General features: G+C 43.4%; 1 protein-coding gene across 1 annotated transcript; it reads right to left on the bottom strand.

Moving 5' to 3' along the window:
* Positions 1-201: 201 nt before the first annotated feature.
* LOC141621034 (protein neprosin-like) lies at positions 202-1445 on the bottom strand. The gene is made up of 6 exons (XM_074437755.1): positions 1356-1445; positions 1096-1173; positions 801-977; positions 474-629; positions 309-366; positions 202-224 (listed from the first exon to the last, which is right to left on the bottom strand). The coding sequence occupies exons 1-6, from the start codon at positions 1443-1445 to the stop codon at positions 202-204; spliced, it is 582 nt and encodes a 193-aa protein (XP_074293856.1).
* Positions 1446-20116: the final 18671 nt, after the last annotated feature.

Raw genomic sequence — 20116 nt, 5'->3', positions numbered from 1 at the left:
TAATCCATTATAAAACGGTCTCATATTAATAAATTATCACAACAATCTAATTAGATATTTCTGAAAAATTCATATAGTGAAATTTGTACCTTGTTAATGGATAAACCCCAAACAATTTGCTTCGAAACAGTAGAATATGAATGTGGAGATATGCCTAATCCAACATCCGTCGATACTTGTACGAACCCAGAGCAATCCAAATTAATGCATCCTTTTCCATTTGCCTGCATTGGCCATAATATAACAAAATAGAATTAATGGTATATGTATTAAGGGGTTAATTAATTAAATACTAAGGTGACAAATACTTACACTAAAACTCGCATAAAGATGAGCTTCGTTATCCTTGAACTCACCCGGATTAACCTATACATGATCAAAAGAAAAGTGAGATATCGATGCTCTAGACAATAATCGTAAACAATGATCTTACTGATTTCTTTTAAATAAATAACAAGAATTGATAATCGTACCATCCATCCAGCTTCTATGCTATCGCCCCCATTAAGAACTCTGATTCGAGCTGAGGACCATTGATTACCCGGAACATCAGGTTTATAAATAGCAATAGCTCCAGCCGCTCCAAAGAATTTCTTGTTCGGATCAGCAATTGTACGAACTTTGGCACTCTGTGTAAAACAAATTCAAAAATATTTAATTCGGAGTAATAATTTATGGAAAATGAAAGGGCGTCGCCCTCTCATATGGGGTGAGTGGGGACCCCTTTAATTAAGAATGCATGTCAGAGGTACCCGATGGCGCCCTATCACTGTAATTCAGATAATATATAGAAAACTTACGCAATGTTCTTTAGCATGAAGACGAGGTCGGGGGTGTGGCTCGGGAGCTTCACGATTTGCGATTAACTGATTAGATCGATCTAATATTGGAACCGTTCCAATAGGACATCGACGACTACCAAGTCCAAGTCCGCTTACACTTTTTTGACGTTGAAGTTTTGCCAAGTTCGACAGAACCTATGCATTATAAATCGCAATAGGATTGATATTAGAATTCCAAAAACAAATCAATAATAGACGTCTTCACAATAAAATTTTCCGACATTTTTAAATTCAATTGATAGTGATAACTTGCCTGGAGGCCTAACGAGGAATTGCGAAAAGCGGGTTGTTTATGGAAATCCACACACTTGAATGTTTGTCCATTCTCCAACTATACATACGTCAAAATAATCCAAAATAAAGCAAACGTAAACTATTGAATGAGACACATAGGAGTATATGTTAGGGAGTATAACCATAAGTCAATAAGAATAACAATATGTTAACTAAAACATTATATTATTATTTGATATTACGAAGATGAATTTCACGTAAATAAATAAGAAAATTTACCTTAATTGTAGTAATAAGCGACGATGCGACAAAATTTATAAAGAAAAATAAAGAAGCCAAAATAACAAAGGATGAAGTTACTCTCGACATAGTTTTTTACTGGAATGATGGAACTGTAATTACTTTTTACTGAAAAGAAAAACTTTTATAGTGGTACATTTAGATTTTCCATATAATTTATACGAGGAAGAAATCTGTGTTATTTAGTAAAATAAAAGGTAGCTAGCATTGCATATTTGCATGTCTAAGGCAACAATATATTTACGTATCAACTTTTCTGCAATAATGGTAATTACCTAATGAAATAACATAAATGGTAAATGGTAAATGGTAATGGTAATAATAAATCTGCAATAATGGTTTTTTTACATTAATAATCCTTTTTTTTTTTTTAAGAAATACACTAAATCACTAATCACTAATCACTAATCACTAATCACTAATCACTAATTATCTTTAATATTCACAAGATATTCACATGATGAATTATGGTCAACATTTCATATTTCTGGTAAAAATAACTTGTGAATCTTCTTATATTTAGATCCTAATGTGTATCTTTAAGATCACAAAAACTTTAAAGAGACGGTCTCTCAATAGCGTTACTGAGAGACCTCTGACATACAAGGGGAGGAGTTGTTTAATTTTTATTTTTCATGTTATGTCTCCCATTAATTTAATGGGAGACGGTCTCTCAAGAGATAGGAATTCAGAGCTCACTCGCTCTGATACGTCATTTTCTATTTCATTTTAGGGATTTACTAGACTTTTGTTATTGTTATATATTTTTTTTAGGGTATTGATTTTCACGGTACGTGTTTTACCGCTTTACTAATTGCAATAGTTTTTGGCCAAACTACCCTTCTCATCTAGAAAATTACGAGATCAAAAGTATCTCTCAGAATCTCATACGTATATCCATAATTAAACATTATATTATCTTCTCAAATCAAATGAGAATAATGCAAAACACTTTTAAATATATTGGTAGCAATCAGCTTATTCACGATAAGTTATTTTAATGCATTTGGTAACTTATTTTAGATTCATGTGACATATTGGAAACAATTTACGATTTTTCAATAATTGTTATTTTAATGCGTTTGGTAAATAGTAGATTTTCCAAACTTTGTGGGAGTTTGGACCGTTCGAATCTACTTTACATTGAAAATGATTGAAACTATCCCAAATCATCTAAATTAGAATGATTCTCGCAACAACTTGCAATCGGGCATCCAGAAACCAAAGATGTTGTGTAAGCTAGGGGTGAAAGTATGTAATGGGAAACTCTTTAATCGTACACCCATTTCCGTCCGCACATTAGCGGCATATACTAAGGCAATCAATTGTCTTTCAAAGAAGGGCATAGCTACTAAGGTGATGTAATGCAAACACCGTTTTAAACCCTAATATGTGCACTCGGTTTCTAAGTCAATTTTGATACATTTAAACTTGTTAAAGTTGTATTTAGCATGTGAGGTTTTAAACATGATACAAAAACACAAACATAGCTTGGTGGGAGAGGGGAGCCGTTGGGGATCTAGTTATTAAAATACTGGGCACAAGGCCGACTCAAGTGACTCAAGACTCGATATAGAAAAGGTACGATAATGTAAATTACATTTGACTCTAAACAAACTAAAATAAATAATGATTTACAACTCGATGTATATACAATTGGACCTCTAATATAATCACACGCCCAAACTACTACGACTTGAGCCTCGAAAATCGAGCCACTAGGGGACGGAGTACACGGCTTTTAGACGTGTGCTTTGGCTTCTAATTTCTATTTGAGAAAACTCTTGACATTATAGGATCCTTGTTAAACATGACCCATATGTAATACTTGATCACCCTAATATGAATATAACAAGAGTAAATTAAAATTTACTTGCTTTTAAAATCTATTTTTTTAAAATTACTCTCTTATATAATTTTTTTCCTAAAATTATTCCCATAAAATGCATTTTTATCAAAAATTGCTTCAAAACACCAACTTAACACTTATTATGTTATTTTATGCACTTATTTCGTTTGTGTCTTAGCCAATTTATGCTTTGAAGCGTATAACAATGGAGAATAAGTTCAAAAACATACGTAATCGGTCCCCTAAATTGGAATTTTGAAGCAATTTTTGATAAAAGTATATATCAAGGAGTAATTTTAGGAAAAAATTATATACGAGAGTAATTTTAGAAAATAGAGTTTTAAAAGGGAGTAATTTTAACAATGACAGGAAATAATAATAATATGCTAATGAGAACAACAACCACCTCGACAACAACGCCCCAATATAAACAATAACAATGGCAAAATCGATAATAATAATCAACAATGACGACGACAACAATAGCGAAATAACAACAAGAATGCAATGACAACGACGACATAGCGAAATAGCGAACAACATGGGTGGTAACGAGACCATTAACAATAACAACAATATGAATGAGAGCGAGACTAGCAATGATGGCTATTATAATAACGACTACAACAACGGTAATAACGAAGGCAACAACAAAGACAAACTGGACGATCATAATGATGAAACGAAACAAGGGCAATCAATCATGTGAGAATTTAGATTCATTCATGTGAAGATTTAACATGTGAAGACTAGGTAATTAATAATAAAAGCAAGCAGTCGATACATAATGATCAACAAACAATAATAAAACGATAATTAATAATATACTTAAAAAAACGTGAGAAACAGGGAGAAAGAAGTAGTTTTTACACCCGGAACATACATACGTGAGACTTGGGATCGACTTATAGTGGATTCGGGATCGGATATCGGATGTATAAATTGATTAGAAGCGTTTTCAGCAACAATTTAAACCACTTGTAACACAGCTTCAACTGTGCACCTTGATGTAATGTTTTTAAGGGTTTTAAGACACAACTTTGACTTAAAAATCTTATGGATAGCTACACGGTGTTTCAGTCTAGGGAAAAAAGCTTTTTAAGGCGTTTATAGGGTGTAGGACAGGTGATCGATTAGCCTTGGAAGGTGGCTGGTCAGGCACTAGAATCTGAAAAGCAGCGATAAAGACGAGTTACATAGGTGGTTTTCGAGGGGTTTTCAGGATGACTAGGGCACAACGAAGGACCATGGATGGGTGTAAGGATCCTACACTATGGCGAGCTCACCGGTGACGTCGGTGGTGACGGTTGATGACCGGAGGTATGGTCGAAGGTGGTGTCTATGGAGGCTGGTCGTGACAGGTTTACGGGTTTGGGGAAGGTGTTTTTATGTCGGTTTTGGAGAGAGATTTGAGGGAATTTTTGTGAGGGTTTATGCTTATGAGATGTGTATGATTATGGGGAGGATCGAAGGATGTACAGCTTGGCTTAAGGTATGGAAACCGAACAAGATTAGGAAAGACATGGGGATCTACATTTCGCTCTATTCAATTCATCTTCCAACTGCAAAACAAAAAACACAAACCTTAATTACAACAAATCCCCAAAAATCAATTATATTGAACAAACGCGAATATTGCAACCTTTTCAGCGAGCTTATGATCGATGCGATTATCAGAAAAAATGGAGGAACGAAGCTTTTTAATAGCAGGAACAAATCCCCAAAAATCAACATATTTTACCATTTTATTGATTAGAGGTTTCAGACTTCAATTGGCAGCTTCCAGACGACCGTCGGATACGACGCCCTCCGGCCATCCAGACGACCGTCGTCGACATCTACTCACTCCGGCGAGTTCGCCAGCTCACATCTGTCCCTTTCCTTGAACTTTTAACCCATATATCCATTCACTTGAACTCCAACTCTCTTCATCCTCAATAGATCTATTTTTTATTCAACCTCCATTGAAATTTGGAGTTTTTTTTGTGGAGGTTTAGGCCGAAGATACTCATCGTAGAGAAGGGACAACGAAGTGGGCTGTACTGAAGGAGACAACGTCTATGGTGCGCGTTGTTTGAGGTAAGTTCTGGCGAACGATGATTTGTGTGGGGAAGACAAGATGCAAAATAAAATGTTTGAAGATGTCAGGGATGCGAAATAGGGAATGACGAAGATGGCCGGATTATTGTCGGCGTCGCCTGGGTGGTCATGGGTCAATGGTATTCGTAGCAGCCTCGCCATTCTCTCAGACCTTGTCTCAGAGGTCCGGGAAGTTGTCGTCGTTGTCAGGTAACGAGAAATCTGAATGCTCAGATTTTGTCGATTTTATAGATCTTGATTATGATCTTGTCTTTGTGGATGGTGGTGGTGGTAGTTGTGGTGGCGTTGGTGGCATTGGTGTGTGTTCCGGGTGTAATTCCGGAGCAGGATTATGACCACTTGAGCTTGTTGAATGACGTCGTTGCTTGTCTCTTCCTTTCACTCTCTCCTGTAAAGATGAACAAACTGAGGGCTCGGCTTGGTACCGAGCGTACTCACTCCGACGCTCAAGTCAGTAAACTTAAAGAGATAAGTTGTGTGTTAACTTGGCAAAGTATATTGTAGAGAGATAAGTGAGTTTATACCAGATTAAGATGATATTCGAATGCTTTTCTCAATGAGAGAAGTTGAGTATTTATAGACTTTCACCTTTTGTCATGTAGTGGCCAAGTGGCATAGCAGGTGGAAAGACTATCTTACCCTCGGCCGAGGGACCCATGGCAGGCCGGCAGGCCTGGTTGACTCCATGCCGAGGGGGCTGGATGTGAGTACGCGGATATGCCTCTCGGCCGGCTAGTTGCCGAGCCGAGACCCAAGTGACAGGCCGACAGGCTGCGTCGGTTAGGCTGTTAATATGTTGACTTGCTGTCTTTTAGCTTTGACCTTGCTCAATATGTTGACTCGGTCAGCGGGTGCAGAATATGCCCCATCAATTTGCCCCCAGCGTAGTCTATGCCGTGGTATGGACCTTCGATGAGTGTTGAGCGTATTCTGCGCATGTCGAACTTCTTCCTCGGCTTGGTCCTGTTCAGGCCGTACCATATCCCCCCTCCACAGTGCCGTGTGCTTTTGATTGCCCCCGGCCGGTGCTGCTAAGCTTGGTTGATCAGCTGGCCGTTAGCAAGTAGATACCAAGGAGCGTGTCGAAGAAGATTTGTCACTGTATGTCGATTGACATTCCGTGGCTGCATGCTTGACACGTGGCCTGTTGCTGATTGGTGGACGCTTCATGGGCTTTGCTCTGATTGGTCCACTGAATGGGCTTTGCTCTATAAATAGAGCAGTATGCCCCTCATTTTGACCATCAAACTTCATTTTCTTTAAAAAATTTCCTCTCTCTAGTTTTCGAAGAAATTCTTTCTCTCTCTAGTTTCCGAAGCGTTACTCGGCGTAACACTTTCTTTCAAGGTAAACAAACAAATTCTTCCCCGACTTTTATTTGTTAATTAATTGTTGCCATCATGTATGCTGCGGATGCTCTGCCTAGTACCTCTACTCCGGGGGGCGAACCGCCGCATCCTGATGAACAGGAGCCACTGGTTGTCACCCCGATTGGGTTCGGGGGGCGCTTGTCGCCTTCTCCTGAAATTGATGAGAAATTTTTGGAGGATTTTGATGATGATGATGATGAAAAGACCCATTCTGATGCAGAGAGGCCGCATTTCTTGTGGCACGGCGAAGCCTGATCGATTAAACCCGACCGTGTTTGGACGAACAAGTTCGCTAGTGTCTCCGGGCCTGAACTTTTTGAAGATCATTACTCCTTCGGCAGGGGGTATATAATTATTGTCCCCGAGGGTGATCAGGCAGTCTGTTGCCCTCCCGAAGGCTGTATCGGCGTGTATATTAGGCATCTGGAGTATGGGCTCCGTTTTCCTCTTAATGAACACGTCGCGGCCATAATCAAAGCCATGAATGTCGCCGTGGCACAACTGCATCCGTTGGCCATTAGGACGATCATTGGCTTCGTATGGTTATGTCTTTTTAAAGGGGAGGCCCCAACGGTGAACCTTTTTCGTCGGCTCCACCATCTTCGGCAGTCTACCCTAGGCGGCACGGGGTGGTACAGTGTGCAGACCGAGCCGGGTTATGTTACCGTTTCCAAGCTGACATCTTGCAAAGACTGGAAGGGGCGGTGGGTATACGTCGAGGTTCCGGAGGACTATCCACTGCCCCGGTCCTTCCAGCGCCGCGTCAATTTGCGGTGTGAGAGTCAGGGGGAGCATGAAAGATATGTCTCCCGTAATAAGATTAAGATGGACGCCAAGAAGGTCTATCTTAAGGAAGACGAAATGCGGGCAATGAGCATGTTCGAGGCTGAGAGGGATGGCACGCCGAAGGGATGGATGCCTCCGACGCAGATCGTCCTTCAAGACGAGCCGCTTTGCCACGTCGGCCTCATACCGGCCCTCGGCCAGGGTGAGTGGGGTCGGTATGAGGCCCACCTTTGCTTTTTATGCTTCTGTATTTGAGCCTTGGTTTACTTCTTTTGCTTAACTGTTGACTTTGTTTCTTGCAGATCGATTTGGCCGTGATCTCCCCGTCTCCATCCTAAACAAGTTGGGACTTGACCAAGACGGGAGAGTTTTTGAGCTGCATCCTAAGGCCGCACCGCGTGATCGCAGACTGGCCCCGCACGAACTCATGGAGCAGGCGTTGAAGGCAATGGATGTGGGGGCGACTCAAGCGGAGATTGGCGGTAACGTGCCGCGCCGGAGACCAAAAACAACGTCTACGGCGGCTACGACGTCAATTCCAACTCAATTTCTAATCCCCGCAGTCCAAAAGGATACGGTGGTCGTCAATGTTGACGAGGACGTCACCGTTCTGGAGGGTCCTCCTCCTTCAAATAAGAGGAAGGAAGCAACGCCTGCTGCTGCTGTTACCGAGGCAGGGAAAGAGAAGGGGTCAGCCGGCCCTCTGTCCAAGAAGGCTAAGACTGGTACGGATCTAACCCATGGCTCGGATTTAGCAGGTTCTTTAGGCATTCCCGATGACAAGCTTTCGATATGTCAATGAATGTTGACATGGATGCTTTGTCTGGGTTTTTTATAGATCAGCCGTCGCCGGCTGTCGTTCTCACTGAACGACAATTGGAGAAGCAGCCTGTGCAGACGGGCGATAAAAATGTCACCGCCGACTCCTCATCCGAGAAGGTTTCCTCCGTTCAGCTCAGGGCGGACGGCATAAGGTTGGCCAAGAGACTGGTCAAGTGGGCTGAACTAGCCGACACTCATCTTATCGAGCAAGAGAAGCTCGTGGCTCAAACTGCCCCTACGCTCGAACGACTTACGCTTGAGCTTGCCGCTGCTAAGAAGGAGGCCGAGAGGACGAAGAAGGACTTCCTGGCCACCATGAAGGACTTCCTCGCTGAGCGAAAGCTTAAGGAAGAAGCTGAGAAGCTGGTCCTGGCTGAGAGGGCTAAGGTTGAGTCTGCGCTGGCTGATGCCGCTAAGCTGTGGGAGGAGAGGAACAAGCTTGAGGGTGGTTACACGGCCATGGTTGAGCAGAGGGAAAGATGGAAGTCCCTGCATTTGGCCGAGGCGAAGGAGCACAAGGGCACAAAGGCTATCCTTGCTCAGAGGGAGAAGGATATTGAGATGCTACCAGGGATGCAATTAAGGAGCTCCTTCCTGAAGGCACCTTTCCGTGGCAAGATTTTGACCGGCTTCTGGATGAGAAGGCGGCTGCTGCGGAGGCCAAGGTCGTGGCCGAGGCGAAGGCCGCTCAGGAGGCTGCGGAGAAGACAGCCCGTGATGCTAAGGTGAAGGCGGCTAGAGAGGAGGCTGAGAGGGCAAAGGCAAGTGAAGCTGCCAAGTCGTCCTCTAGGCCGCCCACCGTTGGTGATGCTGCTACTGCTGCCGGTGGCGAGCAACAACAAGCATAGGGAGACGGGCGGTCGTCACCAGATTCACCCGGCCCTTCGGACAGCTTCAGCTGTTCGGGGGCCAACTATTAAGCCTTTCCTCCCTACCATTCTTTTGGCGCTTCATATCTGAAATGTTGTAATTTTTGCTATTCTTTTTTTTGTTAAACTTTGGTAGGTTGTGCTTAGGCTATCCCTATGGGGACGGCCGTCGACTTGATTTTGTCTTGCTTGTAAACACATTTTTTTTAATGAAGTTTGTTTATCTGCCTTCGGCTTGGCCGAGGCTTTCATCTTGTCCTCCATTTAGTTGTCTTACGTTTTTAAACATATTGAGCGCTTTTTCGTTTTTACCTTCGGCTTGGCCGAGGCAGTTAGATTGCGTATCTTAACTGTACTTAAAAGTTTTTAGCATATTGGTCTTGCCCCCTGCTGCACCTGAACAGGCCGAGGCAGCAAGGTTTACGTTCCCCAACTTGCTCAGCAACATGTTGGCATGTCGATCGCTTCCTCCTCCACTCCCGGCTTTGGCCGAGGCGGTCAGATTTGCGCTTTCCAACTGCTGTTGTAAACATGTTAGCATATCGGTCGTTTCCCCGTCACTCCCGGCTTTGGCCGAGGCAATCGAGGTTACGACTCGACTGCATTCGTATCTATAGACATATTGATCGCTTCCTCTGCCACTCCCGGATTGGCCGGGGCAGTCAGATTTGCGTTCTCAACTGTACTTATACGTTCTTAAGCATGTTGGTCGCTTTCGCGAGTATCAACTACGTTTGTAGTGACTGCCCGGCTAGCGTCTACTAAGCATGTTGGTCGCTTTCGTGAGTATCAACTGCATTTGTAGTGACTGCCCGGCTTTGGCCGTGGCGTCTACTTTGGTACGACTACGGAGGGGACAAGCATTTTGATGGAAAACTTGGATAATACTTCATAAGATATAATCACGCGTTGGGGTGCCCACAACGGTCTCGGACACCTCCGCCGCTATACGAAATACTTCCTAAGGTTGTCTGTGTTCCAGTGGCTCATTAGAGGCACACCCTCCATGTCTGTCAGCCGGTATGTCCCCGGCCTCATTTCTTCCACCACCCTGTAGGGTCCCTCCCAGTTGGCCGTCATTTTACCATGGATGTTTCCTTTGTTGGTCGCGGCCGACTTTCTTAGGACTAGATCTCCTACTCTTAAGTCCCTTTTGTGGACCCTACGGTTGTAGGCTCTTCTCATTCGGTTTTGATATACTGCCAAGTTGAGCCATGCCGTATCTCGACTTTCTTCGACCAGGTCTAGGGAGGCTCTCAGGCCTTCCTCATTTTCGACTGGGTCAAAGGTTTGCGTTCTGAATGTCGGCACCGCTGCTTCAATTGGCAGGACGGCCTCAGACCCATAGACTAGGTGGAATGGACTGTACCCTGTTGCTTCTTTTTCCGTGGTTCGAAGTGACCACAGGACGCCGGGTAGTTCATCAGCCCATCTTCCCTCTAGATCTTCAACCTTATTCTTCAACCCGTTCAGTATTGTTTTATTAGCTGCCTCCGCCTGCCCGTTGCTCTGAGGGTGGCAGACGGAGGAGTATGCGAATTTGATACCGAACTCTTCCAACCAATTCATCACCATGTCACTCCAAAACTCTCGGCCGTGGTCAAATACAATGACTTGGGGTAACCCAAAACGAGTTATGATGTTCTCCCAAATCACCTTTCTTACGGCCGCCGTGGTCTTGGCAGGTACCGCGATAGCCTCGACCCATTTGGTGAAGTAGTCAACGGCGACGATCAGGTACTTCCTTCCTCCGGAGGCCGTCGGAAATGGTCCTAGTAAATCCATCCCCCATTGTGCAAATGGTAGGGGACTAAGTACCGGTTGCAGGTCTCGGGAAGGTGCATGTATTACCGGAGCATGCATCTGACAATTCTTGCACTTCTTGGTCTTTGCTCTGGAATCTTTCAACATGGTAGGCCAGAAGTAGCCGGCTCGGAGGGCTTTGTGGGCTAGCGTTCTCGCCCCCATGTGATGTCCGCAGATGCCTTCGTGAATTTCTGTCAGTATAAGCTCCGCGTCAGCTGGGCCGACACATTTCAAGAGTGGTCTTATTACGGACCTTCTGTACAATTTTCCTTCGAACACTAAGTACCTTGCTGCGATCCTTCTTATCTTCTGAGACAGACTGCGGTCCTCCGGCAACTCTTTTGTAAGCTTGTATTTCATTATCGGAGTCATCCACGTCATCTCGGCTTCGATGTCGCCCACCATGCCGACGGTCTCAGTGATGCTTTTAGCATTTCTGATATCCACCAGCACGGTTCGACTCACATTCTTGATGCTTGAACTGGCAAGTTTTGAGAGAGCGTCGGCTCGGTTGTTCTCAGACCTGGGGATGCACTGTATTTGGAAAGATTTCAATTTTGAGGTGTCGGCTTTTACCCTCTCCAGGTACCTTACCATCCCGTCGTCTCGAGTCTCATACTCTCCTCGGATTTGATTAGTCACTAAGAGGGAGTCTGTTTTCAACACAATATGCTCCGCCCCGGCAGCTCTAGCTAACTCGACTCCAGTTATCACCGCCTCATATTCGGATTCGTTATTTGAGGCCGAGAAGGTAAACTTCAAGGCGTACTCAAACTCGTCTACGTTAGGGCTGATGATAAGGATGCCGGCTCCTGAGCTGTTCGCCGTGGAGGACCCGTCGGTATACACTTCCCACACGCCGGGATGTGATTCTTCTTGATATGTGCACTCGGCTATGAAGTCTGCAAGCGCTTGCCCCTTTATCGAAGGTCTCGGCTTGTACTGAATGCCAAAGCCGGAGAGCTCCATTGCCCATTTGATAAGTCTGCCGGATTTTTCGAATTTTTCTAATGTTTTCTCTAATGGCTGGTCGATTAAGACCGTCACGGGATGTGCGTCGAAGTAGGGTTTTAGCTTCCTTGCCGCAACGACGACGGCGAGGGCTGCCTTTTCGATTAGTGGGTAATTTCTTTCGGCGGCCAGCAGTGTATGGCTGATAAAGTAAATTGGGTGTTGTTGCTTACTTTCTTCCCTGACGATTACGGCACTGACCGTAGCCGAGGTAACTGCTAAGTATAGATATAGCGTCTCCCCCAGCATCGGCCCGGACAGGGTCGGTAGTGTCGAAGGTGGGCTTTCAGTTGCTTGAAAGCCGTGCTCTGTTCCTCCCCCCAGCTAAAGTTTTTATTCCCTTTCAGCACTTTAAAGAACGGAGTGCTCTTGTCGGCCGACCGAGAGATGAAACGGGCGAGAGCCGCCATCCCGCCGGTCAGCATCATAACCTCTTTTCGATTTCTCGGCTCCGGTAGGTCTAGTATTGTTTGGACTTTCTCTGGATTGGCATCAATTCCCCTGGCGCTGACAAGCACGCCGAGGAACTTGCCGGCCCGGACACCGAAGTTGCATTTCTTTGGGTTAAGCTTCATTTTATATTTCCTTAGTGAACAAAATGTCTCGCTCAAATCGGCTAAGTGCTCATTTGTCGGACTTGCTTTTTACAATAGCATCGTCGACGTAAGCCTCGATGTTCCGCCCTTTTTGATTTTGGAACACTTTGTCCACCAACCTAGTGTAAGTTGCGCCAGCGTTCTTCAAACCGAACGGCATCATTTTATACATGTATGTGCCGTTACCGGTGATGAATGCGCACTTAGGCATGTCTTCTTCGGCCATAAACACCTGATGATACCCTGAGAAGGCGTCTAGCAGGCTTAGCATGGTGTAGCCTGCCGTGGCGTCAATTAAACTATCTATTCGAGGCAATGGATAACAATCTTTAGGGCACGCTTTATTAAGATTGGTAAAATCAACACACATCCTCCACGCCCCTGACGATTTCCTCACCATTACAACATTTGCTAGCCACTCAGGGTAAGTACAAGGCATGATAAAGCCCGCCGCTAATAGTTTGTCTACTTCAGCTTTGATGGCCTCATCCTTCTCGGCCGAGGAGTTCCTCATCTTCTGCTTGACAGGCCGAGCGGTGGAGAGTACGTTCAGCTTGTCAACGATCACCTCCCGGCTCACGCCTGGCATCTCGGCAGCTGAGTATACAAAGACATCTTTGTTCTTCCTCAGCAGGTCTAGGAGATCAGCTCTAAATTTTGGCTCTAGGCCGACACCGACAGTTACGGTGCGCCCTGGGTCAATTTCCACTTCCTCGGTCTCGGCTCCTTCGACCATGCCGACATTGGTATTCATCGGGTCGCCCTCCTGCTGCAAGGATGCGCTCTTCCCCTTCTCCGATTTCTTCGCCACTTTGAGGGATTGCATGTTGCACCCTCTGGCAGACACTTGGATGTTGACTACTTCATCTCTCTCGTCCTTTGAGACGAGCTTTTGTGCTTCCCCCCGGTCCGAGACGTACATCAATGTCAGGGCCCGGATGGACATCACAGCATCGGCCTCGCTCAAAGTGACCCGCCCTATGAGAACATTGTAGGCAGACGAACCATCAATAACCACGAACTCAGATAAAACATTTTTAGCCGCGTCCGCTTGGCCGAACATCACCGGCAGTCTGATTGACCCCAGGCCGGCCCCAAAGAAGCTGTATAGCGGGTTAGCGCAGGGGCTCAGGTCTTCAATCTCCAGGCCGAGATTAAGAAAGCACTCCCTGAACATGATATTCGTGTAGGCGCCTGTGTCAATCAGGCACCTTTTGACCAAGTGGTTGGCTATATCCAGGTGGACTACGAGCGGGTCGCTGTGCGGGGCGACGACTCCCTCGTAGTCCTTCTTTCCAATGGTTATATCGGGGATGGTGGAAGCAGGGATCGCTGTTTTGGGCACAAAGTTGATGGCTTGGTACAACTCATTTAGATGCCGTTTGTGCCCATTAGCTGACCCACCGTTCTCGTTGCCCCCGATGACAACCTGGATCACTCCCATCCGTTGGAAAACGGATTTTCTATTCGCCCCGTCGGCGCTTGCTCCTGGGCCTCCAGCTACATACTTGCTGAGGCTCCCCTTTCGGATCAGATCTTCGATGGCGTTCCTCAGATGTCGGCAGTTGTCAGTTTTGTGGCCGTTGTGGCCGTGGTACTCGCAAAACTGGCTCGCGTAACCGTCCCCCCTCGCCTTGGGGGGCCTTGTCCACTTCTGTCCATCGTTCTTGCTTAGGGTGAAGACCTCGGCTGGAGAGGCGACCAGGGGGGTGAGACTATTATACCGCTTCTCGTAGTATGGTCCCGAACTCCCCCCGGCGCCCGCCGAGTTCTGTTTCCTATTAGGTCTCTCAGGCCGTGACCTATTCCCGTCACGGCGACCTTCATCTGTGTTGTCCCGGCGGCTCTTCCTTTCTGGGTGCCCAGCTTCACTGTGGCCTACCCAGGTCTAGTGATAGTCTTCCACCTTTACGACTCGATCGGCCATCTTTCTGGCGGAGTCCAGGTTGAGGTCCTCGCACTTGATCAACTCGTTTTTGAACTCGCCTTTCGGGAGGCCTTTCATCAGTGCGAAGGCCGCCAGTTCGGTGTTCAGCTCTCGGATCTGCTGAACCTTTGCGTCGAATCTCTTTACGTAGCTTCGGAGGGACTCGTCCTCCCCCTATCGGATGGTAAGAAGATCTGATGTTTCCACGGCCCTTCTCTTGTTGCAAGCATACTGGGCTATGAAATTGTCTCTTAGGTCGGCATAACAGTATACCGAGCCATTAGGTAGCCCCTTGTACCAACTCTGAGTCATCCCATGCAGGGTCGTTGGGAAGACTCGGCACCATACCTCATCAGGTTGCTCTTATACCGACATGTACGACTCGAAAGCCTCGGCATGGTCGGTTGGGTCGCTATCCCCTTTGTTTGATAAGGGCGGCAGCTTCAGCTTAGTGGGCACAGGGACTTCGAGGACATAGGCACTGAGGGGCTGTCTGACCACGTGTCGAATGACACGCGGCGATCGGCTCCTCGCAACCTTAGTCCGGGCTTCTCTCCCTCTGGCGGGAAGGGCTTCTTGTTGTCCGACTTTGGTGAGTCGGACTTCTTTCATTCCTTCGGGGGTGGCCTCGTTGTTGCCGCGGCGACGCTGTCCTCCCGCGAGTGGGGGAAGGACTTAGGTCTGCCACTGGCACCACGGGCTCTGTTGGCGTTCTTGCATGCCCAGCTCCTTGTATCGCTCCGGACAAGTTGTTCGGAGTCACTTTATGGGCCCTGGTCACCTGTGGATGCGCTGCCGTCACCGCCGTCGTGACGGGGGTGATCGGCGTACTACCCATCAGGTCCAGGAATAGCTTTAGTTTGGCTGCATCGACCACATGTCCCATGACAGTGACTTGGCCGGTAGGCAGCGGTGTTTCTGGCTCTTTCGGCATCCCATACGCCGGTTCGATGACTCGGCCGGTGGGGGACTGCCCGATTTCAGAATTAGGGAACGTGTCATCCTGGAAGAATGCAGTTCCTTCACTCATAGTTTCTTGTTGCTTTGACATCTTCTTAGCTTGCTGAGTGGGTTTTTTTTTTGTTTTTTTTTGTAAGGTAGGTGACTAGCTTTTAGTATTTTTTCCCACAGACGGCGCCAATTGTTCCGGGTGTAATTCCGGAGCAGGATTATGACCACTTGAGCTTGTTGAATGACGTCGTTGCTTGTCTCTTCCTTTCACTCTCTCCTGTAAAGATGAACAAACTGAGGGCTCGGCTTGGTACCGAGCGTACTCACTCCGACGCTCAAGTCAGTAAACTTAAAGAGATAAGTTGTGTGTTAAATTGGCAAAGTATATTGTAGAAAGATAAGTGAGTTTATACCAGATTAAGATGATATTCGGATGCTTTTCTCAATGAGAGAAGTGGAGTATTTATAGACTTTCACCTTTTGTCATGTAGTGGCCAAGTGGCCAAGTGGCATAGCAGGTGGAAAGACTATCTTACCCTCGGCCGAGGGACCCATGGCAGGCTGGCAGGCCTGGTTGACTCCATGCCGAGGGGGCTGGATGTGAGTACGCGGATATGCCTCTCGGCCGGCTAGTTGCCGAGCCGAGACCCAAGTGACAGGCCGACAGGCTGCGTCGGTTAGGCTGTTAATATGTTGACTTGCTGTCTTTTAGCTTTGACCTTGCTCAATATGTTGACTCGGTCAGCGGGTGCAGAATATGCCCCATCAGTGTGGTTATTAGTGGTGGTGGCGGTAGTGTGGTTATTAGTGGCGGTGTTGGGGGCAGTGGTGTGGTCGTAGTTGGGTGGGGCTGGTGGTGGTTGTGGCGGTTGTTGTTAATGTTTTTATGGCGGTGACAGCCTGCCGGAGTTGGTGGCGAGGATCAAGATTCGTGGTAGTGTGGAGAAAGCGCTCTTTTTATGGTGGCATCGACAGTGGTGGTGGGGGCAGTGGTGGTGGTGGTGGCGGTATTGGTGACCGTCGGAGTCGTTGGTGGGGACGGTATTGGTTATGGGGTTAGTTCAGGGATGGTGGTGGTGGTGGTGGTGGTGCTGGCAGTAGGTGGCAGTAGTGTTGGAATATGTGTCCTCCGACAATAATGCGATCACAACTGTCGATCATGATGATCACATGTTTAAGTCTCATTTTAAGAATACAATTGGGAAGTAATATTTTACTGTCAACTGGTCCACACACATATCGGTAATGATTGGTGACTAGAGTTTGACATTCGCCGTCGTGCGACGGTGGTGATCAGTTGATCCCCTTAGGTCATACCTAAAGGGTAACACTCTTAATTGATTATTTAATTGATCGTATGACGATACGGGTTAATTAAATTACTTAAAATTGACGGACGATTTTGGAAGTAATATTTACGTATCTCATTATAATTTGATTAAATAAGATACGGTCTAAGTGATCGAATTGTTTTATTACTTAGATGAAATTATTGTTTTAGGAAACAATTGCATTTGAATGAATAATTGATTATAAATACAAGATGTTATGATTTATAATTGGTAAATTATTTTGGTACAAGTAATTATGAATTACTAAGTCGATTTTGTATATGACGTATTTTTATTAATGCGTTGATTTTTAATATGTTAAAAATGCATAACAATTTTACATGACTTGTGACATGTGACAAATTGACAAAATTGACAAAGATAAAATGGAATCCATTTTATCTTAAATGGACCGAAATATGGGGTGATTTAGGCAAAATATTGTGTTAATTAATTCTTAAGTGGAAAGCATAATCATTTACCTAAACCTAGCCATGCATACCTAGTTGTTTTTGTGAAGAGCACTTTGATCATGCATTGGCCAACACCACCCCACCCTACCCGGTTTTCCTAGTGAAAAAGGCCATGGGTCTTTTGCTCATTTTACCTAATAATTCACTACATGCATACTAGTGATTTATTCATTCATTCTAACATCAAAAATGTGGATTTTTAAAGAGATAAAATTACTTCTTATTCTCCCTTCTCTTAACCGAAATTAAGAGACCAAAATAAATATTTTTGGGTCAATTTCATTTAAATTAATATTGTTCTAGTATTAATAATATTAATTTTATTAAGAGGTTATCTTGGGTATTATTCCTTGGGAGGGATTCTCTACTTGAATCCTTTGTTCATCCATTTTAGGAAGCTCAAGAACAAGTGAGTGGGCGAACTCATTTGTGCCCATTTATCCGATTTCTCATTGTAAGAATGACGATTTCTTCTTTATCCTTATTCTTGTTTGCATGCATAAGATCAATATTTAATTTTATGACTAAATTAATTCATCACATATATGAAAATGTTGAGTATTATGAGATATAGATTTCTAACAAGCGGTATCAAGAGCCTTAGGTTGTTTGCATGCAAATCGGTTATAGTTTTTCCGAGTTATACGATTAACAAGTAAAACTTATAAATTTGTGTTTATTATGATATATCACGAAATCAATTATTCATGTTAAAGTTTCTGGTCCTAAAATGTATTTAGGATATTTTGGTTAATTTATGGATTTTTATTGTTCATTTTATATAATAATAATGGCATTAAAATGTGATTTTATGATAAAAAAATGTCATTTTTGGACTAAAATTAGCTAAACTTTGATTTTTACTGTGGTTTTTGGATATGTTTTCACATATATTATTTTTAGATGACCTGTAAATTTTCATAATTTTATGAGTTCTTATGCTCGAAATATGGTTTTTTCATGATAAAATCGAATTTAAATGATAAAATAGGTTAATATGAGAAATATTTCGAATCTGGTCATAGAAATTTAGTATGTTGTCACATGCAATTTTACAAGATGTGTGTAAAATAATTGGCTATTATGAAGTCTTTATGCATGATTTATGAATTTTTGAAGAAAAATTACATATATAGTGACTTTAATTAGTATAAATTGCTAAAACATACTTCATGACTAAGGAAAAACGTCACATGTTGCATTTTATCACCTATTTCAGATCTAAAAGTGAAAAGTTAATAAATATAATTTTTCTCATTTTTTTATGATTATTTTTGATAAATCCGATAAAACGCAACATATTTTTCCTTGATAATTTTCGAAATTTTAACCTAAGTTTTTGAACATTATGAGTGTCATGGTATTCTTTCAGAATGTTCATGAGTATAAAATTTCAAATTTATTTGAAAATTTTGTGATTTATTTGAAGTTTATGGCATTTTATTGTAATTTTGAGTCCATTTATGAACAATTTTAAGATATATATGAGTTAATTATTGTCAAGATGTTAGTGGAGACTAATTTTGAGTCCTAAGTTGGTTAGGGTAATTAACTTGTGCATAAATATGATTTTATGTAATTTATTGTGATTTTAAAAGGTTGAATCACGCAAATCCGTAAAAACGGATTAATATACGATATTGGCTCCTTAAAGGCGATTTAGCATAAAATTGGGCATGTTCATACATATTATAATGCTGCATTTTATTTATGATTGTCATAATTTTATTTTATGTAATTTTTGAATTATGTAATTTTACTTAGTATGGCCTTAGTTTTAATTGGTATTGCCCGAAATGTATGGGAATATCGATTCGGTTGTAATTTATTGTGATCTTGTATCACCGTTTTGTAAATTAATAGATTTATTTTATTTTAATTACAAATGTATAATAGGAAATTATGTAATTTGTTATGTAATTTATTTATTCCGGAGTTCCTTGAAGACGGTGCCACTCAAGAAGGCGATCCATTAAAGACGGTGTTGCCTCGAGATGCGTGCCAAAATCGAAGTTCAAGGGACCAATGGAGTTGGTTTCCGAATTTGTAATAGTTTATTAGATTCACTATTTTAGGAAGGCCATACTAGGATTTTTTTTTTTATGCTTTGCATTTTATTTATATGTTGCATGCATCGCTAAATCGCCATAACTAAAACATGCATTATCTTTTTAATCGAGTTTATCGACCGTGTCAATTACAATTATCGTAGTTCACCGCTTTAGTTCACTTAAAACGTGATAGATAATAAATTGACATGACCTCTCGCTAAAAATAAACAATTGAGACTTAGCCGTACCAAAAAGTAGAAACCATGAAAACCTATTTCGTGAGGGAGTGCACTCGGCCACACCGGGGTACAAACCTTGTTACGTAGGGGAAGTGGGTGATAAATTTCTATCCACCGAATTCATGTTGATGAGGGTTTCATCGGCCACATCGTGCCCAAGTTAATGTGGGTTTGGATTATGGACACATTTATTCGAAATTTGGATTGAGCTCAACGGAAGTATTCATGACCGTAGTCGCATGTGTTCCGGGCTATAGATAAATATTAGAGTAATTTTATCGACCAAGAGTTCTAAAAGTAGAATCGATTAAAGTGTTAATCCACCGAGTTATATTGATAAGGGATTCATCGGCCACACCGTGCCCAAGTTAATATGAATTTGGGTCTTGGAATCATTTATCTAAGTTGGGTAGAGGTCACTAGATAAATGCAATAAAACTTGTTTAAATTAAATTTTTACGAGTATTATTATTATTTTGAAAACGACATATGTTTTATTCCTTTAATATTCGTTTTGTAGATCGCACCTATTTCTCATAACAAATGGCCACTCCAAACA

This window comes from Silene latifolia, chromosome X, assembly GCF_048544455.1.
Source record: "Silene latifolia isolate original U9 population chromosome X, ASM4854445v1, whole genome shotgun sequence".
NCBI classification, from domain to species: Eukaryota; Viridiplantae; Streptophyta; class Magnoliopsida; order Caryophyllales; family Caryophyllaceae; genus Silene; species Silene latifolia.
Note: the sequence above shows the minus strand (reverse complement) of the source record. Positions and strands in the feature narration are given on the sequence as shown.